The sequence below is a fragment of the Acanthopagrus latus genome, chromosome 7, assembly GCF_904848185.1.
Source record: "Acanthopagrus latus isolate v.2019 chromosome 7, fAcaLat1.1, whole genome shotgun sequence".
In the NCBI taxonomy this organism is placed as follows: Eukaryota; Metazoa; Chordata; class Actinopteri; order Spariformes; family Sparidae; genus Acanthopagrus; species Acanthopagrus latus.
Window position 1 is genome coordinate 9,064,317 of NC_051045.1, and position 27,613 is coordinate 9,091,929.

Genomic DNA, 27,613 nt, shown 5'->3' on the forward strand with positions numbered 1-27,613 from the left:
TCTTACAGAATACCAAAATATTTTATTGAAAAGTTTGTTTTTCCCTTTGTAACAATATATAAAAATATGATGCTCATACGGTTATGAATCATACAGTGTTCAGAAGCTAAGCCCGAGGAATGCACTTGTTGGCAGATGTATTTGGTAAATAACAACATTATCTACATAACAAAAAATGTTTTCTATCAACCTAAAATAGTGTTGTTTTTAAATAAATTTGTCATCACAGCAATTTTCTTTTTTTTTTTTACACTGTACACCCATGTTCCCTTTAAAAACAATGTTATCAGTTACAGCCCACGGTAATCTGATCCTTATAATCCATTTGGGTTGATTGGCTGACGCTGCACTTTTCTCACACTCTATAATGACCGACGCACTAACACTACAGCTATTACTGCTCTCGAGAAAACGCTCGAAGAACAGCACAGTTGCCCAGTAACACTACAACAACAGAACATATGTCTACATATATTACAGTGACAATGCAAAACAGCAATGGCGAAATGTGAGAAAAGGGCAGAAAGATTAGCTTGAGGGGACAATAATCTATTAAAATAGCTGCTCTAGTTTTAGGTGGCTCAGTTTGGCTCGTCGATGGGTCTGCGGCAGTAAGGACAGCAGTTGTGTTGAAGCACCAGAAGCTCGTAATCCTCACTGTGGAACATCTACAAGGAAATAAAAAGACAGGAACATTGGGACAGTCCAGAATAAAAAGGAAAGGGAAAGAATGGCCAATAAAGTTTGTCTGTGCTTCGCAGCAGGTGTGTCTTATAAATGGTGTACCTTGAAGCAGGTGGGGCACATGGTGATGCTCACATCAGGCAGCAGGGAGCGGAAGTATTCCCATTTGAGCGGCCGGGGCCAGCGTTTGATCAGGACGTCCCTCCTGCTCATCGAGCGCAGCACCGAGCGACTCACCTTGACTGGGACAAAGTTCGAGCCCCCCTGCTGCTCGGACAGACACACAAACACATCCATGTTTTATTCTGGACCCTGTCCTTTCACCCTCTCCAGCTGGTCTGCCCAGTTGGTGGAATATTAATCGCCTCATCTCCTCTGCCCTTCCTTACCTCGAAGCTCATTTTGGCTGTGAACGGGTCTTCCTCTGAATCATTCGAACCATCACCTATCCTCATAGCCTGCAGCTCTGATTGGTGTTAATTAAGAACAAATAGCTCAGCCATTTCACACATCAACATCATATTGTACTTGTAATGTATGGTTTCTGTTCTCGAAACAGGAAAATTATCCCCCAGAGAATATTCTAAAAGTGAGAGTGCTTGAAATGCCAATCAGTTGTGGCTGTCAGTCACGTCGTAGCTCGGGAGGAACAGAGCAGACCTCAGTGCCCTTGAGTGTCTGCCGGCTAATGCAGGTTAATCCCTGCATCGGGGCTGTGGCTGTGGCTCTCGGAGGGTTAGTGTCATTAAGATGAGACAGGAGAGCCTCGCTAACCCTATTAGCTCAAGAGCTAAGATGACTTAGCTCTGACAGCTTACCCACCAGCGCAGAATCAAGGCCAGCGCAAACTAAACAGCTTCTTAGAACTGTCACAAGGCGGAGGGGAGTCACGTGACTTCATTTCCAAGAGATGTGCAATGTGTTGGGGCAGGGATACACACTCAGGACCAGCAGGGTGAGGAGTTAATTATTCATACAAGGCATGTGGATCATCTGTCACTCTGTCCGTGTGTATTAATGTGCCGTTATATTGTACTGATGAACAAAGGATACCACCACTGTCTATATCGTGCCAGTGCGCATCCCCCTGATCCATGTGTGGAACTTCTAGGTCAATCAGAGACACAGCCTCTTCATCACCGATGCCCTCCTCCAGGTAGAACTGCACCAAGGGCAACACCTCTGCACACGAGGAGATACGCTACATTAGAGACACATATGGAGTCCTCTCTTTTGCAAACACAGCGCACAATCTGCTTGTGTGTCACTGACCATATGATGAAGCCGAGTAGATGAAAGGCTGCCTGCAGTTGATGCACACGCTCCCCTGGTTGTTCAGCAGGGGGTTGTTGGTGGAGCAGCGGTAGCACATCATGCCCTCAATAAGGTCCTGGAGGGAACACATAGAAGTTTAAAGGGGCAGTTCAGCCTAAAATTGACATATCATCCCTGTTAACCATTGTGCTACTTATCAGACTAGACTGTTCTGTCTGGTGTGTGTTGCTGAGTTGTTTCTACTCATGGAGGAAAGTCTAGCTAACATTTCAGCTCAGCCATGGAGGTCTTCTTTAATATTCCCATGAATATACTATTGAAACCTAGATAAGATGCCACCACTCAGCCTTGTTCCAGTTGCCCGGTGGCCACTTGTGGTGTTGCAGCAAAAAAAATTAAAAAATGATCAGCTTCAGCCCAAAAAGGATTTTCCCAACAGAGCATCACTACAAGAGAGAAGACAGACATTTCTACAGCCAATATCTCCAAAGCCAACATGAAAAAAACAAACAAAAAAAAAACAGAATGTGATAACCCTTTTCAACATACACAGGGGCAAAAAAAGAACAAAGATTTATTTGAGAATAAATATTTCCGCATGTCCGACTTTTAAACACACCTCGCTGTCTTGAAAAGGCTTGGAGCGAATGGTGAGGCTGCCCAGCTCTATAGAATCCTGGAAGCGGGAGGGGATGTGCAGCTCCTGCAGCTTCTCGTAGGAATACCTGGCAAGCTTATACGCACCCAGTTTTCGACTCTGCTTGGCCAACGCATACAAAGTGTTGCTGATAATCAGGTCAAGGAAAACTAAAGGGAACAAGTAAGTGGAATCGTTGGCAGTCTAAATATAGCTTCACCGAGATATTACTCATTTCTAGGTGCCTTTTTCAAAATTAATTACTTTTTCTGTTATGTTTTTATGTTTACACTTGTGTGCATTTATAAATAGGTATAATTGTCAATCCCCTCGTTTCTTTTAATTAGTAGAACATCAGCCTTGTTGAGCCAGCAACATTGGCTAATGCCTTGAAAGTAACAACTCGGTAAGAGTGTTTGTGTGCTTACACAGGCCTGTGTGGCTGTAGTTGTGTTTCAGTTGAGGAAATAGTTGCTTATTTGTATTTATATGGAGGCAGATTGTGAAGCGAGCAGCTCCAGGAGTGGCAATGACAGGTCAATGAGTTGCAGCTGCAAACAGCTCTATGCTGGCTCTCCTCCATCACCTACAACTTAACACCACTCCTCTCCTTTCCACTCCACTCAGCTACTCTCCTGCTCCTCCCACACACCCAGTTATGTTCCACTGCCGGGACTGTTGATAAATGCGTGTCCTCCTATTGTTTCACTTGTTTATCGCAGCTTCTTTGCGACACTGTGTTTAATTGTTCGAACCAAGTCCAACATTAAGTCTATAAATCTGAGCTCTAAGTTTCTGGAACACCTCACTTTGGCCACAGAGGATCCCAGCTGCTCAGTCTGGTTTCCTCCACGGAGAATTAGCCTTTCCTTCCTCGTGTTCTGCCTCCGCTGTGTGGGACCACATGGATTTCTCTGCGTGGCTGCGGGTGTGGCTGGCTCTGTGGGCATGTTTTTCCTAATTAAAGCACATTGTTAGGTTTGTTTATATGTGCACACGTATGCACAAAGTTCAGTAATCAAAGCATTTGTTAAGATAATGGAGAATGCGCCGGTCGCTGGCATCATCTCCTCCTCCGCATCATCACCCCTTTTCTCTCAGCTGCAGCATGGTTTCCGCAGTGGCGCCAGCTCTTCCGTCCTCTCTCTTACTTCTATCTCTCCTCCAACACTTTATCATCACTGTCTCTGCCACTCTTGATTTCAGATTGGCATGTTTGGTGTTTTCCAGAAAGGAAGTGCCCCACAATACCTTATTCTAAAAATATTTGCTTGAAATCCATGGCACGAGTATGTTCTCAAATGGAAGGATACACTTTAGAAATGCCTTGAGGAATGTCCTTGGTGAGGTTGTTCAGGAGGAATCTGCAGATGTTGAAGAGCGTCTCTGGCATGTGGGAACTGAAAGGCTCATCCTGAAGATACAAATGGTTAAAAATGAGTGATGGAAAATGAAGGGATTATAGAATGAGAGAAATCTCTGATAAAAATATGCAGGTTTAACACTTTTTAAACCTTCATCTCTCCCATTCCTAATCGTTTACCCTGGTCTAAAAGCAGCCTAACCCTTTACAGTGCCTCATCCCACCTCGCAGGGCTCTGAAAGGGAAAAGGGAATTTGCTAAAGCAATCACTAACAGCACCTTATCCCAAAATGTTGATAATTCAAATCTATAGTGCCTGCCCATGAGAGTTAAAGTGAGATATAGAGGTTTCTTGCTCTGCTCTGGATCACAGTAATGCTTCACTGTTGCAGAGGGGTGTGACCAGAGCCGAGCAGAAAGCTGAAACAACAAACTGAGGACACTGACACAGGCCAGGTCACCCGTATAGTTCCTCATAACCACGAAAATGCTTGTTTGTAAGTAGGTTAGGGCTGGAACGGCTTGGAGAAGGCCACTGATTAGGAAGTCATCATGATCAATCAAGCAGCTGGTTACTACGGTGATAGAGGTCAGAGAGGTTTCAGGAAGTGAATCATTTATCACCATGAGCAGTTATGTGTGGCACGTCCATCAGAAATGTTCTGTCAGTCAACTTTTAAGAAGAACATTAGCAAAAATAATGGTGGCTCAAGCTGATTAAATTCTCCTTAGAGTTTCTCCACCTGGACTTAATACCCTGGACTCCACTTTTGTTCACTTTTCCTCACAACCTCTGTGCATATCTTAATTTCTTCTTTACCCTGATTCGCTTTCTTTTTTTTTGGGATTGACATAATCTTGCAGAGCCAGACCTCTTTCTTGTCAAACTCACAGCGGTCTGGAGAAATCTGAGCGCAAAAGTTGATTAAAAAGTGGGCAGAAATGCAGAGGGGCTGTCAGTATCCTTCCACTGAAAAAACCTATATTAGAAACATGAATGTGTTTGTATCGAAAAAGAAATCTAACCACATAGCAGGCACTGTTTCCAGGGATTTCGATATGACAGCCAGTCATACAGCTGCCTCATGATTTCTAAGGCCTCCTCCACTTTTGTCTGGTCTGGCTATAAAAGATTAGGGTTGACAACTGTAGCATGTTCTCACCGTGTAGCGTTGAATGGAGCGATAGACGTGGTAGAGCTCAGCAAGATGCTGAAAACGCTCAAACTTCCTCAGCATTTCACCCCTCTGATCTTCACTTTCTGTTTCAGTCAAACACAGATGCAACAGCGTGTTTAGTAAGAACCAACAGACGTGTCAATCTAACAACGAAATGTGCTTCTTTCCACTGTGTAGGAGTCGGGTCCTACCTCTGGCAATGTCTAGACACTGCATGGACAGCATCCAGTAATAGTACCCTGCATCATTGAACCTGTTCTCCACCACAGCATTGTGGGTCAGCTGCTCCAGGACTTTCACGGCTTCGTTCTGTCGCCCTGCCTTGTGAAATGCTAAAGATTGAAAGACAGACAGAGAGTGGTGATGGATGGATCATTTAGTGTCCTTGAAAAACTGTGCTTGATTTCAAGTGTCAGCCCAGACATCCTGCTTCATTTACTTATATTTGGGTGACATCTTTGGCACTAAGTTTGTCATTGTTGTGTTTTCTCAATGTACTTCCCAGAATTATTCTCCTCATCAAACAATATTATTATTTTCTTGTGTCTTTGTATGAAGTTTCAGTGTCTCTCATGTCCTGTTTGGTAAAGGATGTTAACAGGAAAGAGCTAACAGATATTAGCTGTGGTTACATGAACAATGTTTTATCAAAACAATTGGAATCATTCTGATTAGAGATTCTAGCTTAGCAGGTTACACAGATACTAAATAAAGGGATCCATGTGTGTTTACATTCCCCAAAGCTTTTAATCAGAATGTTCTGCAACTACTTGGGCATGTGCACAATCATTTCAATCACTGTTCTGCATCTAATCTGCCAGATATATAACAGCAAAAGAAGGTTTTGGGTTTTTTTTTTTTTTTTGCAGCTTTGGGAATATTCTATTTATTCCTTCATTTGCGCCTCCTGTTTATGCAGTTTTCACTGTTTCACTAAACTTGGATTCTGAGTTCATATTTATAAAGACTTGTTTGTACTACACGTTGTTTAGAGCCTTTCTACCATCATTCAACCTGAATATTTCAAGATGTCCAACAGAACAGCAGTATGGGCCCCAGACCTGTTTTACACTGCCATGTTTCTGCTTCTCCTGGAAGAAACGTCACCTAATGTTTCCCCCATAAGAGGTGACCACACACAGAAAGAAAAATACTTATTCCAACCAGAGAGAAATAATTAAAATAAGTTCTCACATGATTATCAGGAGCTAATATTTTCCTATTTAACAGATTATCAAAGGTTTACACCACATGTCTCGATCTGATTAAAAATTGGTTTGGTTTTATATTTTGATAGGGATATTATTATGATTATTAGTGAAATATCAGGGTCCATGTAAATGTAAATTGGCTGAATCTCTTTTACGTACACAAAACAAAGGGTTTTTTTTTTCCAATTTTTTCCATGTAATAACTAAAACAATTCCAAACAAGGAGGTTGCTCCAAACACCAACTATGCACTTTGACTTGAAAGTCCTAATAACCACAAGCTCTATTCTTCTTGTTCCGATCAGAGGGTAATTAGAAGCAGCTTTGGGGAGGCGACCCCACCACTGACCCTGCCCCGGCAATCACAGCAGGGTTCAGGACATATTACCGGCAAATATTAATCAGTCTACCTAACTGGATAAAAACCACATTCAGCTGCCTTTGGTTAAGGTAAGCAAGGAGCACACACACACGTTTCCCCTTATGGAAACATAAAACACAAGCTGAGGAAGATGCAGAGTACAGCAGTGGTTCTCAAAATGTTCTGGTAAAAGCTCACAAACAAACAAGCAAACAAACACACTTTGCCATGTTCTGTAGTGGTAAATAAAGATTTAAAAAAAAGAAGGTTGTTTTAGGACAATTGTAATCTCAGCACCCAACATGTTTTTCCTGTGTGGATGAGAGAAATCAGGTCAATCAAGTTAAGAGTATGACACTGATGCAACTTTGTGACGCATTACTGTCTGCTTCCTATTGGGAGAGGTTAATTACTTTCACAGATCAATTAGAAGACTTCAGAGTGATCTAGTTTTGTAAGGCTCAGAGTGAATAGAGCTGAGAAATGTTACCACTGTAAGGAGATATCTTCAAACAAAAGACAAGGGAGAAAAAAAACAATCAGACTGGTGATTGTGAAAATGCTGCAGACCCACTCGAAACCACTTTGGATGGACCACCCTGAGGTCCAGAACCCCTTTTTGGGATCAACTGAGCTTCACTTAAGCCACCAAGCTATGTACCCATTATCAATTGAGTCTGGTATGAACCACTTCTAAAGCTGTTATTGAGAAGTGAAGTGGGCAGCCGACAGTCCCAGAGACTCAATTCCAATCACTGGTTACACAATACTGCCTCACTGCCTCACTTAAATGCATGTGATCAGCAAAATTCATGACCATGAGCAAGCTCCAATACAATCAGGCCTGTTCAGTTATGTCGAGACAGGCAGTGGAAGATTATGTAGAGGAGGAAATATGCCTGCTGAGATCATAATTATAAATCTATGAGCTGATTATAACTATGGTTACAGTTGGTAATCATCATCAGAGCCGCTTGTAGCACTGGTGATTACAGGCATGCATGTCATTCAGTTAACAGGCAGCCCAGCTCTGTTCTGCTCCGCTCTGGCAAAGAGGATCATGTTTTACAGTGGATACAGAGAATCTTAAGGAAGTAGTGAAAAATGTCCAGAGCCGGCCAGGCTTTATCACTTCCATATGTAAACACTGGCTGCAGCTGTAAGACTTCTCTGAAATAGCCCTGGAAACTTATATTTTAAAAAGAAATAAGTGAACATGTGCATTGGCACAACCTATACAGGCACATTCCAGGTGTAGAGCCGGTTGTGACACAAATTACAGATGTACCCATCCACTTTTTTTCACGTTTCAATACTAGCCCACTATTTAAGGCAAAATTGCCCAAATTTACTCATAAGTGTGTTTACAGTTCTTGGGGAGTACTACTGTATATGTGAAAAAAGTAGTTCAAATTCCCAAGAGGAAGATGCATGTAATGTGATAAATTGCCTCCAGAGATGTCAATCAATCAATCACACTTTTTATTCTGGATCGGACTGGTCCCAATTCTGAGCCAAACATACCTTTTTGTGCCTCTTCAAAGCGGTCGTTCTCAGCCAACCACTGGGCATAAGGCACAAAGACGTTATTTTTGAACTGTGGGTGTTTCTCCACCAGTGAGAAGGCCTGAGAAAAACGGACAGATGGAAGCAAAAATAAGAGATGTTGTACAGTGAATGTGACAAGTTGAGAATGTATAAATCCCACAGATTGTAACACATAGAGAAGAGCCTGAGGGCTGCCCTGGGTAATTAGGGCTGAACGGCAGTTGATCAGGGACAAATGAATTGCCACACATTATTCAGAGTAGCACACGTTATTTCCTCTCCAAACATTGCTTCAGCATTATTAATTAGCTGACAACAAAGAAAAGTGTATGAGCTAAGTTGATTTCACACTCAATTAGAACTAAAACTGCAGCACTTATCCTGTGTGAATGACGGGATATAAAGAGCTGTTGTAGTGCCCTGTGGACATATATTCGCCTGTCATAGTGACTGATTGAATAAATGTCCTGTGGCAAAATCTGAGCCAAGAAACACACACCGGTCATACCATACGGTAAAAGAGAGAAAGGGAGTATGTGTGTGTCCCAGGCCAGTGAGCCCAAAGTCACTTAAAGAAATACTTTGTTTTAGAAAAGTGCAGTGAATAGCATCCATATGGTCCGTTGTAACTATAGTCTGTGCTCTGTCCTGTCTGGGTGTCCGCCTCCCCCGCTGAAGCACATAAAGCCAACAGTTCGCTCAACCTCTGCCTCCCTCGCTCCCTCTGCTCTCTTTTTTTCCCTCTCTGAGGATCAAATAAATATCCAGGAAGACGTCCTCAGACACTACAGCAGAACTGTCTGATCACGATTTGATGTTCTGTTTTTGGCTGTTCTGTTTCAGCGTGCAAATCGCCAATGTGCATCACTGTAACGCTTTTAACTCGATTAAAAGACTGCAGATGGATTAAAGAATTGCAATATTTTCTTGTCTAAGCGGCATGATCCACCCTGATGGAGGAATTTGATTGGAAGCAGAATAGAGCTTTAAGCCGATACTCTTTCAGTGCAGTGGAGTGTTTTGTGCTTCTCACTCTCTAATCATCGTGTGGGCTTGGATTCAGAGAAATCCAAAGCTGGATGATTAGCTCTGGAGTGCGCGCATGGTTTAAGTTTGTCAGTGTAAGAGGAAATTAAGCAGATGCATTGTCTTATTATTTGGATTCTGCTGTGGTTACTTTAGCAAATACAATCTACTTTTCTGGCAATCCCTGCAAAAGTTCAACAAGCCACGAACACTAAATAGTTCACGATATTGGCTTCTGAGTACCACAGCAGTTTATTTAGCACAGTCCAATGTGGCTCAGGTTATATTTATGTGATTGTCTGAGGAAACTCTATAAATACGCCATGATGAGCAGAGCAGGTGTGCCTCCCATGTGCATAAGTGTGTCAGACCTCTTCCCAGTGCCGGGTTTCCACATGCAGCTGCACTAGAGCCTGCAAGTCTCCCATCTTGGAATAAGTCTCTGAGGCATAGCCATGGTGCTTCAGCTTTGTGAAGTACAGCGCACACTTTGCCAGCGGTTCACGCTCAGCCTTGTCCAACTTGCGAGCGATGTCGATGAGCCTGGGTGAGAGGAGAGAGGAGTGAGCAGACACACAGAGGTCAAGTACAGATAAGCCCTAACACGGTGGGTTCATTGTATCACACTATGCTCATGACCCCAAAAGAATATGAACCAGTCAGGGTCACTAGCTGAATCAGATTCAGGTTAAAGAGCCCTGACTCCGTCCAGCTGCAGCGACTGTTGTGCTGAACAACTGGTTGCACCACAGGAGGGTTACAGCATTAAGGCAACAGGTCAGATGGAGTCAATGGGGAGTTCTGATATGATCACCAGACACAGGTTTATCAGTTTGCCTGTTTTTTGACAACACACACTTAAACCCCAGAATCCCACTATTCATGTGTGACTGAAAGCTACAGGATAGGTAATTAATCACTGTGTACTTTCTAAGTTATATCAAATATGCCTTTAAATAATCCGTGCACTGATCCTCTGAGTGTTCTTGATGTTTATTATTGGTGCGTTGCTACCAAATATTGTAAATCTCTGATAAGTCTGTAAGTCTTTTAAAAAAGAATTAGTGACCATTAGTTAAAACAGTATTTAAAAGTTGTTTGTAGGATTTAAGGGGACTTGGGAGCAGAAATGGAATACAAGATTCCCTATTATGGGCATATGTAAGGAAGGATGAGGCGAGACGTTTTCAGTTGGTTGCAATCGGCAACCTTACCACTGGGTGCAATTTAATTATACACACTGAATTACTCATTAAAATCTCCTTTCTCCCCTCATGGGCAAATCAAGAAATCTAGGAATATGCAACTATTTTTCATTTAAAAACTTGAGCTACTGGAAACAAGACATCACTCAAAATGTTACTACTTAAATGTTCTCCTTCAGCAGATGGGTGAGAAACCCTGTTTCCGGTGTCACACTCGACATATACGTCTTTCTGAGGAGTGAGGGAAAAACTGTGTGAAGTAGGTATAGGCAGCAAATATACTTGATTGGAGGAGGACTTAAATTTTCAATATGTCTAATCAGGAGACTTCAATGTTTGAGGAATCTTGATAGCTGAGTTGGTTAAGTGTGTATCAGTGTTAGATTCAATCCTGGGGTTAGGGTTTTTAATCTGCATCAGGGTTTCTGCTACTTTATATTTGCTCCGCTCTCTGTCATAAGCTACTTAAACTCTTTTACTTCAAATAAAATTCCACAAATATTCAATCAATGTCAACAATTAAGTCAAACAGAGAGTTCCACCACTGAAGGTAAAATTGTGTATATCTGTTTAGTTATGAACAAGAAAATGTAAATAAATAGAGAAGCTGACTGGTCGTTCGATCTAAAAAATGTGTTGGGTGTTACTGGAAAACAATAGAAAAGTGTGATTATAAAAGTAATACAAAACAGAAAAATATCAAGAACGAGGAAGGAAATATCAAAAAAGCCTCCACTCTAGGGGCAAAATCATTAAAAGGGTAATCACTGAAAAAAAACAACATGTTGGGCCCTGATTAATAATTCCTTCTTTGCTTTTGATTTCTTTTTTGGTGTCCCTGGATTGCGTTTGTAATCAAGAAAATAAGAGGTATTTATATTCAAAGATGGAGTTTGACAATCTAGATGGATAAACATTTTGGTGTATCATGCACAAAAATCTAAGAAGGCAGTTTGAGGTTAAATAAAAGGAACAGTGTTTCTAAGAAGGCTGATCTAGAGGGATTTCATACAGTGACTGACACCTACATGTCTGCCCAGCCGTGTTCCCCTATAATGTCTATGGCTTTGAGATGCTCTCCTGCTGACAGGTACATCTCCGCTGCTGCCCGGGGCTCCTTGCTGCTCTTAGCCCAGTCTGCCTGCTTGGTCATCAGGATCCTAGAGCTCTTAGGATCTGTCGCTCCAACAAAATCCTGCCAGAAAAGACGAACAAGTGCAAACTTATTAACATACCAATATTAATTTTCAAAGTTGAACCCTGAGAAAAAAGTGGACTTAGCCAGAATATTTGAATGAGCACAGCTCCCAGGTCCCTCCTTCTTCCTCTCTGCTGCACTACAGCCCTGCCTTCAAGGCTCCTCCCCACAGAGTAGTCAATAACATAAACCCCGATTGTTGTATTTAAGATCAATATAACTAAATAACAATGACAAGTGCCTCATGCCAATCACTGTGGTAACCCGAGTAACAAGCAAAATTCCCCACATCGCGGTAGACAGAGTTACCATCTAAGTTAACGTTATTGGTCCGGCGCAACATTTTGTTTTGCTGCCTTTCTGAGGCATGAGTAACCCTTTTCTCTAAACTAATTCAGCCACTTCAGAGCATCCAGGACACAAACTAACGTTGTAACTGCTTGGTTACTTGAAAGACACTTTTGCTAACCAGTAGCCATAAAGACAAAGCTAAACACCAGAGTTAGCATACAAGCTAGGTTTAGCAATAAGCTACGTAGCTCAACTGCAACATCAGCGATATGCGCTATTGCCAGCACTACTGTAACAGCAGCCATCTTAGCCTTGTGGTTAAATGATACAAATAAACATATCAAGCAGCAGTCCGAATTTGTCCAGCAGAAAAACGGCAAGTTCTGCCTTGTTCTTAAGTGCTTACAAAATGCACAGCTCCGTACATTGTGCACTGTGCAAGGTAGCGGTAAGAATGATTGACACTTCTCAGACACGCCCCTTGGCTCTGATTGGTTGTGTGGTCCGGGAGCAGTTGATTCTTGAAATTTGACATTATGGCCACTGGGTGGACCCACGCACTGTGGATTTTTACACAGCTTACCTATATCTTGTTCTGCCATCAGATCATGATGACAATTTTAGCAAAGATAACAAAAAAAATAGGTACAGACTATAGCCATAATCTGGAATAAGATCAAGAGATGTCTAGCCCAAACAGTCATAATCATGCGGGTCAAGGCCAAGACAGGAGGAAGACAGTCACAGAAACAGCAGGCGGCTAGAGGGTCTTTCCCTCCGGTGTCCATCCTACCTAAAACAAACAGCCTGTAGGACCAGATGGCCACACAGCCACATAAATATACAGCAGCCACATCAAACACACATACAATCTGATACACATGCACACACAAATATACATGAACGAGTCATGACTGTGTCATCCGCCTCCGAAATGTGAATGTAAGGCTGGTGATCAAAGTGTCCCCCCACATGTAAACATAATAAAGCATGAATGTGTCTCAACTTCAACTGACCTCCTCATCAAAGTATTCATGTTAAAGCAGACGTTCGCCTTATTTCTCGCCAATTGTGCTCCATTACAAGCTAGTTACCCTTATGTTGTACAGCGATATGTACGTAAAGGCTCAGTGTGTGTGTGTGTGTGTGTGTGTGTGTGTATGTGTGTGTGTGTGTGTGTGTGCTGATCAGATGATATATGTGGAGATTCCAGTGATATATGAGGAGATGAAAGACAGACGGTAAAGGGGGCCAGTCGAACGTAGTGCAGGGCCTCAACTTGGCATAACTGCACATGATGAAGAAAAACACATGTTCTACACTCTTTAAACCTGCAGCCCTCTCCTGGTCGTTCTGTCTGTATCGATACAAAGGTATGCTGTACATGTGTGTTTCTGTTGATCAATGATTTAATCACCTTGGCGTACTCAAACATGCGCAGGTCAGTGTACATGCTCAGTGCTCTGGATTCGTGGCCAGTGCGTTTGTAAAGCTTGGCTGCCTCGTGGAATTTCCCCTGGTAGGCATAGACGTCTGCCAGGAACAGCTCATTGTCGCTCTCACCCCGCTTCTTCCGCTCCTGCAAATCAGTCAACACAAACATTGGCATGTGTGCGGAGATAAACACTCACATACAACAGTTATACATGACTGTACACAAACACACCACCAGTCAAACATCACAGAAGGCACCGAAAACTATTGACTCGCTAGATCAGCCTCACTTTTTCGTCAAACTCTTATACCAACAATCAAAATGAAATCAGAGAACAAATACTACATTTACAGAATACAGTGAACATTTCTTTCGCATCACAAAGGACATTTGCTCTTTTTATAGGGGACAACATCAGAGAAACCTTGTGCTGGTGCTAGCCAAGTTAAAAAAACTTTGCTCTGCTCTGCATGCTTATTAATGTGTGTATGTGCTTTCCTTTGCTGTGTGTATGTATTTGCTTGCATGTGTGTTTGGACTGGACCCAAGAAGGTCATTCAGGATACAGGTTACCTCCCTTGTTCGATTGTGTAGCGTGTGGAGTGTTGCCCAGGGTAAAGTCGAGCGATTAAATGTGCGATGACTAAAATAATTGTGATTGGCCCTTGTGTAATGTTGATGATGTCAGCTCTGGTCAGAGCAGAAAAAAAAGATGTGAACTTGGCTTTTCATGAGACGGAAGGATTACCTCGATGCTGTTGATGAGCTCAAGGTAGCGCAGGTCTCTGATTCGAATGAATGCCTGAAAATGGGACAAGACAATAATTAATTCAGAGGAAGGCTTCTTAGAATCTGCAGTGCCATCTCAAAGATTTAATTGAACAACGCTTGTGTTTATGTTTGGCTGCCTGGGTAATGTTCATGCTGTAAATTGGCGGTGCATGTTTTCACATGATAAAGCAAGGTACTGTCAGAGGAGTTGCTGCCGTTCATTGGTTTTATCACTCTGCCAAGATCAAAGTAGTAAAATGAGTAGGATCAGAACAATTTGTGTGTGTCTGACTGGCCTTCTTGGCAGTGTCAAAGTCAAGTCCCTCCAGGGCTTCTGTGGCTAAATCCCTCCAGTCACTGTCTGTCACGCCGAGACAGGCGATCTGATAGGCCTCTTTAAACATCTTCCTCTCCAGGTACTGGTACATGGGCGCCGACTAGGCAGAGCAAAAGCACAATTGTCAAAAAGCGTTACAAAGTTTACATCGTGAAAACTTCTTTTTCCTTTGTAGGACAATGATATTTAAGAGACAATGGCTCACTACATACTACATACCTGAGGCACCTCCACAGCGGACATGGAATAGACATGAAGACAGAAGATTTTTGAGCCATTGTAGCCAACCATAAAGCCCTGCATCTTCTGCTGGTGTACAGGAAAGTTGCTAGCTTTGATGTTTAGGTAGCCATTGCCAGAGAAGCACAGCATGTCCTCACACTGGGTGTTCCAGGCCACGCTGTTAGCATTAGGCTCCTGCAGGGAAAGCAAGAGGGAGGAGGCAGGTAAAGGCGGGTAATGGGGATATAAGGTCTAGAGGTGGCTGAAGAACACGTACCAGGCAGTATATGAGTAAGATGTGTTGTACCTGTGCTTAATGCAAATAACTACACGTACATGTATGTTTATATTTTGTCAAAACCACTGCCCCCCAGAAATGTTTTTCAAGCTTGTTCCCGCCACCATGTCCATAAGCTTCTGCTGACCTGAAAAAGCAGTTCTTTACTGTTGATGTCGTAGACCAGCAGAGTGTTGTGCTCATCCACCACAGCGAGTTTATTGCGAGAGGCGCTCATGTCCAGGCAGCGCACTGACGTCGACAGTTTCAGCAACGTGATGGGAAACAGGTTGTCGACAAATATCTTCAGGATCTACATCAAAGAAAAACAATGACGAGCAGAATGAAATCAGAATACAGCATCAGTGATGACGGGTGTGATGATAGTTTTACAGCTAGATGGAGAGAGACTGAGAGACATATCCCGTGCTAGGACATCCAAATAAAAGTTCTCCCTGGACGTCATCATGAGCATAATCGATCCAATCACAATATTTACCTTAGTAACCTGGATCACACTTACCAAACAATGTACAGGAAAAAAAAGGGGTTGAGCTTTTGATACAGAATTTAAACCAGAGATGTATGACACAATACATGTTTCCAACTGTCAATGAAAACTGATTCAAAATTGTATATCAAATAAGTATAAAAGAAGTATTATATATAATAAATAATTCCTTCAAAAAAATAATATTACAACCAAAAACTTAGAACGGATTGCACCTGAACAATACAATCCAGTGGCAGAAACAATGGTCAGCACATGTCATCATGAAATGCTGAGGATCATTTCTCAACTTTCCCATAACCAAATCCAATGTCAGGCTAAAACTTTTTTATGTGAAACTTGAATGGCAAAAAGAACCGAACATGATTTTACAAGAAGAACTGCATCATGTGTGTAACACACAACAGACAAATTGATGAAGGACATGTGGCCTTACAGAGACAAACTGTGCACTTTATCTAGAGCCATTTTGGAATAACATGAATTCACTATTGAATGAGGTATTAGGACATATAATCTCCAGGAAATGTTCTGTTTCATACTTGGGCAATCTAACCAAAGTGGTGCTGAGGGAACATAATTACTTGGTCAAAATTCTACTCACAGCTGTCAGAAAGGTCATTACAAGAACTGGCTTACAATGGACCCTCCCTGACAGAGACAGTATGCGGCTAAAATACAGTGAGCTGTGATGGAAAAAATGAGTTATTCACTCAGTGTGAAGACAGAGAAATAAAGTTCTATTGTATACAAGTATTAATAGCAAATAGTTTTAATAAGCAAATAGTACTGTAAACAACATTACTACTTGTACACTAGTTGTATGTTTCGGTGTCATGTTTTTGTTTAACTTGTGTAGGTGCAAAGATAAAATACTCACAGCTCCATTCTTTAAACCCACAAGCAGACCCTCTCTGCCTGGCGGACCACCGATTACTTTGATGTAGCGAATTAGAGACTCCATCACCCATTCTTTTTCCCTGACGCTGGTGAAGGACATGCACTGGAGCCTCTTTTCCTGCACAAGAGCAGAATGGGAAAGGTGAGACCACAATTTCATATAACACATGAACAAATTCCCCTGTTTATTATTATTTCACAGTCTGTTAATCACCATTTACGTTACTTATGCATACCGGAAATGTCTTACAAATCTCAGCACATTGTTGTTTTAAACACTGCAAAGTGTGGCTCGATGTCAGAAAGCGATGCCATAAAGATAAACAACGATTTGATTTGACACAGACATCAGCAGCCTGTACTGGCACAGCCCATTTATAAAGTTTAAAGCTGTCTGAGGCAAGAAACACGAGAATGTCTTAGAGAGAGATCTGAAGCACCTCTGTCACACACAGGCAGATTTAAAGGGAAATAACCTCTGTGTTATGGCTGCTCCTCCTCCCTACTAGCGTCTGTCAAACACATAGAGACAAGAAGCAGAGAGGAAGCCCGAGGGACACCCACTGGTTCAACAGACTGTGGTTCTTCCCCTTCATTCAACTGTCTTGCTCTATCCAGTTTGAAAGGAGTTGAGAAAGGGAAAGAGAGAGAGCCTGCAGAGCACATGCACAGCTGGAGTCTTTTGCAAACTAGGCAGCAACATCTGGAAAACCAGCAATTTCATGATATTATCATTTTTCTCTGGGCTGTTTGGGCTACAATTGAACGGTTAAACACTGAATCACTCTGCTTCCATCATGTTATTAGTGCTCAAATGTCTCTACGGCTTCTTGCACAATATGTTAAGTGTGCTTTAGTGTAATTTACAAAAACAAGAGTGTCACTGCAGGTCAGTAGAATTTAGTCTGAGAAGCATAACTGAAGAAAATTGCTTATCTTATTATGTGAGGAATGTTCAAGGACACAAACCGTTAGAGACAAGCAAGGAATCTTAAGTTGACTTTGAAACTCTATCTCCCCTGACCTGACACAGGATGATATGTTGAGAGCAGACCACCAGCAAGTTGCATTCAAACTTCCTGCAAATTTTCTCCTTGATGCGGTAGTGCATGTCTGAAGAGTCGTCTGAATAGAGCTCGTAGATGAGGATCTTCTCGGGCAGCTGGATAGCAAGACGGTTTCTGTAGATGGCGATCTTCTTCACCAGCTCACGACACTTGATCCTCACTAGGGGGAAAATGAAATGAAGGGAGCAGGTTGATGAAGGTTCTCAGTCACCCAGGTCATGGTAATTGGCAAGTGCTATATCGTAGGCAACTGGACTGATTTGCTTCAGTTTCTTGAAAAAGAAATGAAGGGAGAGAAGGAGGGTGAGAAAAGTTGAATCGTCTAAGTCAGTGCATTCTGTTAAATCAGAGTTGTGAGGGCTGCAACCTCTCCGTTATAAAAACAAGTCCTTTTATATCAAGTTTGAAATGGGATATTCACCATTTTACAACAGATCGTCAACCAGTACAAACTAGTAGATAGATGGCAGCTGAAAGGAAAGATTTAATTGATATTACAACAGAATCCTATTAAACGTATTGCTAATGTTTACAGTTTAGCTCTGAACTGGCACTTACTGTGATGCTTCTAGACACATACAACACTATTATTGGAGTAGCTCTTCTTCTTCTTAAAAACTAATTTCTTGAAAAGTGCACCTTTTTGATCAGTGATGAGGTGCTGGACAATGACATCAGTCATGCTGTCTCGATAAGCATAGCGATCCTTGTAGAGGCCGTGAACCGTACTGAAGATAAGCTGGTAGCAGGCAATGGTCCCATCCTGGCAGCCCAACACCTAGACAAGAGATAACAATGTAGCAGTACATTCTATTAACACCTCTAAGAAAAGACTGTGAAAGTGGGAAAGTGTTCCTGTTGTTAAAGCAACTCCACAGTGGAACTGAGAGAATCCGCCAGCAACCAATTCATTCTTATATGCCTCATCATTCTCAGTTAAATATGGTGAAAGGAAAAGCTGCTAAGGTGTCACTGTAAAATCAAATGACTTGTGTATCTGTGTAGCTAAAGGGGTATCATGTTATCTCATCAGCAAAATACATCAAACACAGATTAGCACGTTGCAAGTTTTATCAGTGGTTTACATTAAAACTTCCCTCTTCTTTTCTCACTCTGACACCGAGCATTATAGCTTCCCCGGACATTTAGCTTCATAAGCTGTGGACCCACCACATAGTTGGAGTCAGGCTTAACCCGGCATGTCCACACCCAGGTATTCTGCTCTCCGATGGTGCCTAGCCGCACCCCATCCTTAGTGTAGAGGGAAGCCTGTTTATCAGAGCCACCCATAACTATATATTCGCCCTTGGAAAAGTAGCTGACGCAACAAGGGTCATAGGTGAGAGTCCTGTCTTTTCCAATCTGAGAGAGACAAAGAGAGAAGTGGACATTAAACCAAGAATCAAATGAGCATTTCTCATATGTATTGCCTAGAGGCCAACACTTCCCGCCGTCTGGACTGACACACATCAAAGTCTACGGAACATTCCCTCTGAGTGTTTGATGAAAAGATAAGAAGAAAAGAAAGTGTTTCATTGGTTTAAATGGCCTCCATTGTATTAGTGTTCAAAGTCCATTTGCACATCATATTACTTCTCACACGCCGTGCATCTGTTTCTCCTCACTCTGGAAAAAAATCTGCCAGACAATCCCTAGTTATTTTCTCTCATTGCAAACAATTCTTGGCGTTGTAATCAAAACAGAATGTTCACTTAAATAGATAAATAGGCCGATGACAATTTATGAGCCTAAGGCATAACGGCACGGTAATGAACAGTGCATATTTGTCCACAATTACGACATTGCCCACAGGGGATTTAGGAGGGAGGAGGGACAGCAAGGGGGCCTATTAGAGCATAGCAGGATCACTTCAAATGTGCTGTTATGGTTTCAATAGACCCTGACAGTCTGATTACAACAGGAAACACAGGTCTTAAACTCAGTAAAGAGTTTCCAATGCCATATATTTTGGAGAAATAGGCAGCCTAGAGAATTCTTGTTTTCTTAATGCTACAGCAAGTGATAACACATACAGTGAGGAGACACTGTTGCAATTAGTCTTCTGCTACTAACCATGCGCTGTAATAAGACTGTCTACATCTAGACATCTAAACGCCCCTTTAAACAGTGTGAAGTGGTGGAGGAGAGAGCTGTGTTTAATTGGAGCATATTGCATATGAAAGACTCAATCAAAGGAAACAAGGGGACTGGAGCACACAGATAAATGTACAGCTCTTAACCATGCAAACAAAGCTTAGGTTTGACACTACTATGACTTCATCAGATTCAAAGTGGAGGGGCAAACAATTACAGTTAACCTAAATCAGGCAGGCAGCTGCCCCGCCCTAGCATCATGTCCAAAACTAAAACCATAGACTTTTCATAAAGTTAAGATTACAGAAATTACAAAAAGTTTAAGTACCTCTCAAATGTGATAAGTATAAGAAACATTATAAATACAGTAATTCAGCAATGCCTGGTGATGACATAGTTGTATTGAATTGGCTTTAAATTTACCAGTGTGCTACATTCTCCTTCTTTCCTTGAATAGTTTGCTGTCTTCAGCCCTGTTTCAGCATTTACCATGTGCGTATATATAACTACATTGAGAAGTCACAATGTGTTAATTTAGCACCAAGGACTTTTTATAGAACTGTGATATTCACCTGCTTCCCACTGAGCTGATAGAAGGACAGCTTCTGACCCCAGTCTGCCACAGCCAGAATGTCATTGTGCTCATCCCTGTGAAAAATACAACAAAAATGACTTTGGGCGTTAAGTACTCCTGTCAACATACTGTACTGATGGGGCTTTGTTTGTTTAGGGAATGATGAAAGTGTCATCACAGTGAGGTATAGTCACTGCTTTTTCCCCAGTAACCAAGAGCTTCGAGTATTGCTTTTATCTTTTTTATTCTCACGTACAGAGACTTTACACATCTCTCCATCTAAACCCTTGTCCAAGAGCAAGACACTGAATCCCAGCAGCTCAAGGGACATTATTTCCTGACTGACATCATGACCTCCCTGTGATGACCAAACATACTCCATGAAGCTAGCCAATAGTATTAAGTCTGGTGTATCTTATCATGGTTACTCATCACTGGCCTCTTTCCCCTTCCTGTCTACCCTCTTTCTTTCAAATAACCTGATCGGGAGTATTTGGCAGTGGCTACAGGTGAGCTCTTGGCTTTGGCTTTTGCTGTGGGGGCCATCAAAGTACAGAGACAGCTGCTCCAAGCCCTAATGATTTTTTCCCTTACAGATCCACTTCCACAGCGCTATGTTAGACCACTGCCACCTGCTGGCCCTACACCATCATTTCACTTAAAATGTCAACATACTGTCATGTGCACATCATCACTTAAATCATGGCAGGGTGGTGTATGGACAGTGAATGTGTGGGAGGATGTGAGGCATTTAATATGTAGTATAAATGTAGATATGATACCATTCTGCTTTTTCTACAAACATATGCTGCAAAAGACCAACTTAGATGGGTTCCATGCAATGGACCAGATTGGAGAGGACGAGCCTCCTGGACGCTCTATCTTGACTCTCTCCTCTCCGTTCTTGTTCCGAATGCTCACCACACCATTCATCATGCCAAGGGCTAGGTACTGGCCATCATTTGTCCACCTTCAATCAAATGAAACTCTTCAACAATAATATGTCACATTAAAGTGTACCAATGTTGCAGACAGTTATAACTACAGACTTACCCACAACATGTTATTTTGCTGCTAACTTTGTGTTTGTTCACAGATTTTTGCTCCGGTGACCACAGACCTAAAAATGTTAAAGAAGGTGAGATGTCCATCACCCCATGAGCGCAATCTCTCTTTTCAAAAAAATATTTACATTTACAGTATATGTAGAAGATATAAATCCAGTATGGACTCAAACACATTGTGTGCACTCACCAAAGTCACCAGTAGAGCAGGAGGCGAGTTGGTGAGTGACAGGATTATAGGCAACACACTGGATAGAGTCATTGTGACTACAGATGAACATATGAAAGAAGAAAGAAGAAAAAAGAAAAAAGAGATGGAGGAATACATTTCACAGAGGATAACTTCATACTAAAGTGTTGAAAAAAGCTGACACTCACGTATATTTTAAAATACCCTCCAGTTTAGATGTCCAGATGATGATGCTTTTGTCTGCTGACCCCGAGGCAAATCTTTTACCTGCAGAAGAATGCAGTAATTTGGTGAGATAACAATGATGACCAATAAAGGGAAATGTAGTGTACATATGGGAAGGCAGTTCAGTACCATCTTTAGCGTAGGCCACACAGTAAACTATGTCTTTGTGCCCTTTTAAAGGCTGGATAATAGCTCCATCTGCTGTATCATAAACCTGTGACAAAAATACAATGCATTAAAATGTAATGATGACACTTGTATTCTTTAGCTATATGCCTTGGCCAAACAAAAAAGCAGTGAAGCCTTACCAGGACACGAAGCCCTGCGGCAATGATGAGTTGGCTGCCATCCGGCTTAAAGGCAAGATCATAAACACTGAAAAAGAAATTAATGGTGAAATGTTCATTCAATTGAATGATTAGTCGATTTCGTGTTCATCATGTAATTCATCTTTTGAGAAAAGATGCTGAAAATTAATGGGTTCAAGCTTCTCAAATTTGAGGATTTTCTGCTTTGAGACTTCGCTCTATAGCTGTAAATTGAATTATTTTGGATTTGGGGAAGTCCATTAAACAAAACAAGTAACAGAGCTTAATTTTTGGAAACAGCAGTTTTACAGAAACAATCCTATCACAAGGTTGGGGTTAGGGTTTCACTAAAATAAAAATGAAATCGAGTAAAAGGCTAAATGCTCCAGAACCCTAAGCCTAACCCTCCCGACCAAGTCAGACGGTAGAAATGGGCGTTAATTGCTGACATAGTTGTAGCCTCTAATCAACATTTCAAGACTTGCAAAAGTGGAATATAACGCTACATTATAATGCAACTCTACAGGAATAAGTGGCATAGCTAATTAAGATGCTCCTGTAAATTTTCAAATCTTGAATACATGTTGGATTAACAGAGGTAACGTTGTGGACATATAACGCTTCATAAATGAAAACTGATGTTATTCAGCAAGCGATGATGTGCAGCAACACACACGACGTACAGCTAATGACAGCTAGCAAGCTTAAAATTAACATTAGCTCCGAGCTAACCTTAAATCGTTAATGTTATATGGCAAAAGTCAGTTTACATGCTTCATGGTATGATATATATGGTATGGCATCTTGCATAGAAGAAATTCGCACCAGAAGTAATATCCGTGTCATGTATGAACGATGAAGGAATTGTGAGGCTAATGCTAGCTAACCTAGCTGGCTAACCCTAGTTTACATAGCAACCGCCGTTGCTAACCACCTAGCGTTACATCCCAGCACCGGGCCTCGGCTGACAACGTAATAACAAACATGCAGACTCTCACCATTGTTCGGGGATAGATTCCTTCCACGCCAGAACGGCCCTCATTTCAGCCTTTTAACAGCAGAAACGACTGCTGGGCTTTTAATCAACAGGTTGTTTGCTGCTTGTTCGGTGGGTTTTTCATACTAACCTCCGTTTTCGTGTGGCGTACTTACTGCGCATGCGCGGATTCGCCAGCTACTTCCTGTGTCCTCTTGCGCTCCAGTGTTTACATCAGAAAGTAGCCGGGGAAGAAGCGGGCAGACATCAGGCGCCACATTCCTCCGACATGCCTATAAGTGAGGATTTCGACCAATTTTCTTGTATGTCAACAAACGTCTGGCGAAGTCTGTTATACTTCCGTTTTTTGACTTTGCTGCTAATGTCAACATCTGGTCAATAAGTTAACAGACACGATGTGTTCTGTAGTGTACTAACCTGCTCTCTGTGATACTGCATATTGCTTTTTTAAATGTATGTGTTGTTCATTCAAGGTAAAGATGACACAGACAGAAAATAGCTGCTGACTCGGGGGTAAAAAATCAGCTGATGGAAATGTACGATGAGCTGAAGGAAATCAGTGGCTGTGCTGTGTCCACCACTTCTGGAGCCACAACTGAGCTAAGGAGCAACACTACACTTCTTGAAATGCATCCCACAAGCTGTGATCTCCAGCTGGAGACCGGCAGAGACATAAACAACCAAAGTGGCAAGGAGGAGGATGAGTCGTGCCGCACTTCAACAGTTCCCCCTGGCTGGACCAGAGAGGTGAGGCAGAGGAAAACAGGCAAGACCGCGGGCAAACTGGACGTATACATCATCAGGTGACCCAGTGTTTTCTTGTTATCCTCACTGTCTCTGCAGGTTGCAGATAGATCAGTGTCTAATTGATCTTTTCTTTCGTTTGAAGTCCGCAAGGGTTGAAGTTCCGGTCAAGAACATCCCTGCACACTTTCCTCCTAGAGAACGAAGAAGGGAACTTGGACATAAACCTTTTTGATTTCACTGCATCCAAAGGCAGTGATGTCACCACTCCCTCCAAAGTGAAACTGAAGCGAAGAAAGAAAAAGCATGCAGATGGGCAGCAGGAGGATGTGACAGAAGGGACTGATCCACCTCCACATAAATCCAAAAGAGCCTCCTCCTCCCTCAGAAGTACTAAAGAAGTGAAGTGTTCAAAAGACAGTAACAGTAGTAATCATGACACTGTAGAAGAGGAGCTCACACATGTAATAGGAGTGAAAGCCGCACCTTCAACCTCAGCAGATGATGTCATACTGCAGAAGAGCCCTCAGAGGGTCGGTCAGCTGAGAGAGAAGCTCCTCAGACTGGCACCGTCCAGCTCCCAACTAAACACTCTGACTGCTCACGAAGACAAACAGGCCGACTCGCAGCCTTCACTCCCGACTCTGAGTGTTGAACCTGCCACTGAGAGCGAGAACGAGGGTGAGGATGAGCAAAGCAGACGCCAGATACAGATTCTCAGCGAAGGTGACAACAAGCCTAATTCTGTACTGGAGGCTGTTGTTGACAGTTACCAGCATGTGGAAGAGGAGGTGTTGTTACCTGACATCACTGGTGGGAGCTGCACACCAGCGAGAGAATCCCAGAATAGTAAGCATGATCTGCACTGTATGACAACTTGTGAAAGCATCAGTTAAAGTTAGTTTATGCTCGATGTGCTTTTTTTTTTTTTTTAAACAAATTACTTACTTTTAATTAGGGCTGCACCAAACAGATATTTCTCTCGAAGTCCATGGGGATGTTTTTAAATGCCTTTTCCTGTCATTGCAAAAGATGTTAAACATTTTACATAAAACAGAGCAAAAAAAAAATCTCCATATTTGAGAGTCTGAAAACGGCAATATCCTGACATTTTCTCTGAAAGATAGTTCTCACAATGAATCAATCATCAAAAAAGTTGGTGAGTATTTTCCTTTTGACTGACTGATCAAGCTTTACTCGTTTTGGGGGGTTTCGACATATTATTCAGTGCAGTATTATGTCAAACCAATTTCACATCAGTGTCAGCTGTCTTCACATTTTCAACAAAAGGAGTAGATATGTTTGAAAAAGAGTGAGGGGATGTATGTGTTGTATAACACGGCATCAGGTTATTGGTGATATTAGGTCAAAGGCTTGATGGTGTCCACCAGTTTGACTTGTATCAAGCAAAGTTCGGACACCTGCTTCTCATAATTACTTAATTTTGGGCATGACCCAAAAAATGCATAAATGATGGCTATTACTTACCTGTGGTGTCTAGGGCTGTTAATAATTAGCCTTTAATCACTGTTAAGAATTTAACCAATTAAAAATTCTTTCATATCAAATATGTCAAAATTTTAAAAAATGATTATAAAAAGTATTATATACAAAATGATTCAAAGCCATTAACAAGCCTCACTAGGTGTTGTAGTTGTTGGGCGGGTTGTTGGACAGCATCATACGGGAGCGCTGCATTTAAAAGGAAGTGAAGATAAAGATGATCTTTAGCTGTTCTTTTAACTCCTGACCTGTAACCTAGTCTGATTTTGCATCGGCAGCAGTTTTCTGCAGTAATCGCACAACTCCCAGCACATTTCAAATATTATTCATAATTAACTGATAATCAATTTTTAAAGCTGCTGACTCATTTTAAAGATTTGTTTAAAATTTGCATCCTGTAGTGGAGTCAGTTGGACGGATATAGTCACCAGCTGTGGCTCCCCGCATTGATTTCTCCTCATTTTTGGGTTCAAGGACAGAAATATTTGACCGGCATTAGAAATCTGTCAAGTGAGGTCACTTTTATTTATACAGCCAAAAGGCGCAGTCACATCGCCTCAGTGGGTTTTACAATCTGTAAATCTGTCCTCAGTTCTCATTTCTAATGTGCAACACTAAAAGAAAATGCTCTGTTAGACTTGTTGTTTTTTTCCCATTCCTATCCCAATGTGACTTTTGTTTTTTCTAAAATGAATAAATCATTCCTCTCTGTCTAGAGTCGAAGAGCGTGGAAGACAAACGGAAAACAAGCCCTTATTTCAGCAGGAAAAGCCCCAGAGATGGTAATGTTAAAGTGGGATATTGAATCAAGGAAGCAGAGAAAGCTTGTGTACATTTTCTGTGTCAGACATGAAGTGTCTCTCAGCAGCTCTCAAATAAAATAATGTGCTCGCAAGGAGACTTGTAAACCAAACAGCACTTAGAGAGACTTGTAAATTATCTGTACACAGGCCTCAGCCCACCCAGGAGGAAGGCCTTCAAGAAGTGGACTCCACCTCGCTCTCCCTTCAACCTTGTACAGGAAACACTTTTCCACGACCCCTGGAAGCTCCTGGTGGCCACCATTTTTCTGAATAAGACAAGTGGTGAGAGCCAGCAAACATACACACATCACACTGCAGCAATATTTTATAGACTCAAGCATTGCTAACCTTTCTCTATTTTTTCTTGTCTTTTTCTTTTTTTTTTTAATCCTCCAGGTAAAATGGCCATACCAGTACTGTGGCAGTTCTTCGAGCGTTACCCCTCTGCAGAGGTGACCCGGGAGGCCGACTGGAAGCCCATGTCTGAGCTCATGAAGCCCCTGGGTCTGTATGAGCTCAGGGCCAAAACACTCATCCGCCTCTCAGGTGATTATGCTTGTCCACTGTAGGTGATGGATTACAGTTTCCACTAGGAGTGGGAATCTCAAGGCAGCTCACGATTTGATTCAGACACGTGTTATTTTTAAACATACTGTATTCGTAATGATCCATTATTTAGATATACTGGTGAACTCAATCCAATCAACTTTGCTCATACTCAGCCATCCTCACCAAGAAGCGGCGAAGCGTACAACGTAAAAATGATGCACGTGTTTTAAGCCCATTACATTTCACTGTACAAGCCGGTACAGCATGGTCTTCCAAAATTATGACATATCATTAAGATTTAATTTTTCCCCCACCCACCTCTAGAATGTACCCTTTGTTTTTCACTGTAAATTTATATGGCTTAAGTCAGAATATATGAAGGAATGTGTGTGGCTGAAAAGTCCTCTATTTGTTTTGTTCTGCGTAGATGAATATCTGACTAAACAGTGGCGTTACCCCATTGAGCTGCATGGGATTGGGAAGTATGGCAACGACTCCTACAGGATCTTCTGTGTGGGAGAATGGAGACAGGTGAGTGTAATCCCTAAACACTTTCACTGTCAGTGGATTAAATTGGTTTTGTAATGATTATTAATGCCAGCTCTGTTTTTCCTTTTGTTTTTTCCAACAAAGGTGACACCTGAAGATCACATGTTGAATAAATACCACGCCTGGCTGTGGGAGAACCATGAGACACTCGGAATCTGAAACGCAAAGTTTGAGGAACTGCGAGGAAGATTTGTCGTTAGATTCACTGCAGTTGTCTAACAATAATAGTATCACGATGAACTTGCAAAGTTAAACTTTAGTTGCTTTGAAATTGTGCAGGGACCTTCTGAAGATATCAGTGTTCTTCAAAAACTTTTACTCGTTGTGTAATAAAATGTATTAAAAGTTGCATTGACTCATGAGTGAATCATTCAGTCAGTCTGCATGGTTTCCTCGGGCCATCTGGAGACGTCCTCTGACAGTATCTGGTTAGTCCATTGTCACCAGCCAATAATCTTCCACTTTGAGTGCACTGGTGCGTGTCGTCAGAGTCCACGCAGCAGCTTTCTTCTGCCTG

General features: G+C 42.0%; 2 protein-coding genes and 1 long non-coding RNA gene across 4 annotated transcripts; 1 reads left to right on the forward strand and 2 right to left on the reverse strand.

The window, feature by feature from the left end:
* Positions 1-23,090, reverse strand: ift122 (intraflagellar transport 122 homolog (Chlamydomonas)). Its single transcript, XM_037103586.1, has 29 exons — positions 22,950-23,090; positions 21,952-22,018; positions 21,773-21,857; positions 21,607-21,685; positions 21,419-21,495; positions 21,218-21,284; positions 20,988-21,134; positions 20,163-20,238; positions 18,667-18,858; positions 18,136-18,274; positions 17,454-17,656; positions 16,410-16,547; positions 15,167-15,331; positions 14,739-14,936; positions 14,479-14,619; positions 14,160-14,213; positions 13,394-13,555; positions 11,516-11,682; positions 9,654-9,825; positions 8,233-8,335; positions 5,329-5,469; positions 5,123-5,220; positions 3,910-4,010; positions 2,579-2,744; positions 1,957-2,074; positions 1,738-1,866; positions 1,074-1,150; positions 787-951; positions 1-668 (listed from the first exon to the last, which is right to left on the reverse strand). Exons 1-29 carry the CDS (start codon positions 22,991-22,993, stop codon positions 582-584), a joined length of 3,558 nt encoding a protein of 1,185 aa, XP_036959481.1. The 5' UTR covers positions 22,994-23,090; the 3' UTR covers positions 1-581.
* LOC119022583 lies at positions 3,142-3,899 on the reverse strand. Its single transcript, XR_005075977.1, has 2 exons — positions 3,684-3,899; positions 3,142-3,553 (listed from the first exon to the last, which is right to left on the reverse strand). It is a non-coding gene; the product is annotated as an uncharacterized LOC119022583 (long non-coding RNA).
* Positions 23,091-23,096: 6 nt separating the features above from the next.
* Positions 23,097-27,445, forward strand: mbd4 (methyl-CpG binding domain protein 4). 2 transcript variants are annotated; one of them, XM_037103589.1, is made up of 8 exons: positions 23,097-23,226; positions 23,422-23,751; positions 23,838-24,541; positions 25,912-25,977; positions 26,146-26,280; positions 26,395-26,544; positions 26,975-27,078; positions 27,181-27,445. In XM_037103589.1, exons 2-8 carry the CDS (start codon positions 23,477-23,479, stop codon positions 27,253-27,255), a joined length of 1,509 nt encoding a protein of 502 aa, XP_036959484.1. In that variant the 5' UTR covers positions 23,097-23,226; positions 23,422-23,476; the 3' UTR covers positions 27,256-27,445. The 2 variants fall into 2 exon arrangements, with proteins under 2 accessions (XP_036959484.1, XP_036959483.1); XM_037103588.1 differs by having other exon boundaries at positions 23,115-23,250.
* The last annotated feature ends 168 nt before the right edge of the window (positions 27,446-27,613 follow it).

Bases quoted from the DNA above. Each gene is read 5' to 3' on its own strand.
- ift122 (XM_037103586.1), bottom strand. From the start codon at position 22,993: ATGAGGGCCGTTCTGGCGTGGAAGGAATCTATCCCCGAACAATG. The intron at 21,858-21,951 runs GTAAGGCTTCAC...TTTTTGTCACAG, and splicing joins CCGCAGGGCTTCGTGTCCTG to GTTTATGATACAGCAGATGG. The intron at 669-786 runs GTACACCATTTA...ATTTCCTTGTAG, and splicing joins TGTGCCCCACCTGCTTCAAG to ATGTTCCACAGTGAGGATTA.
- mbd4 (XM_037103589.1), top strand. From the start codon at position 23,477: ATGGAAATGTACGATGAGCTGAAGGAAATCAGTGGCTGTGCTGTGTCC. The intron at 23,752-23,837 runs GTGACCCAGTGT...TTTCGTTTGAAG, and splicing joins CTGGACGTATACATCATCAG to TCCGCAAGGGTTGAAGTTCC. The intron at 26,281-26,394 runs GTGAGAGCCAGC...TTAATCCTCCAG, and splicing joins TTTTCTGAATAAGACAAGTG to GTAAAATGGCCATACCAGTA.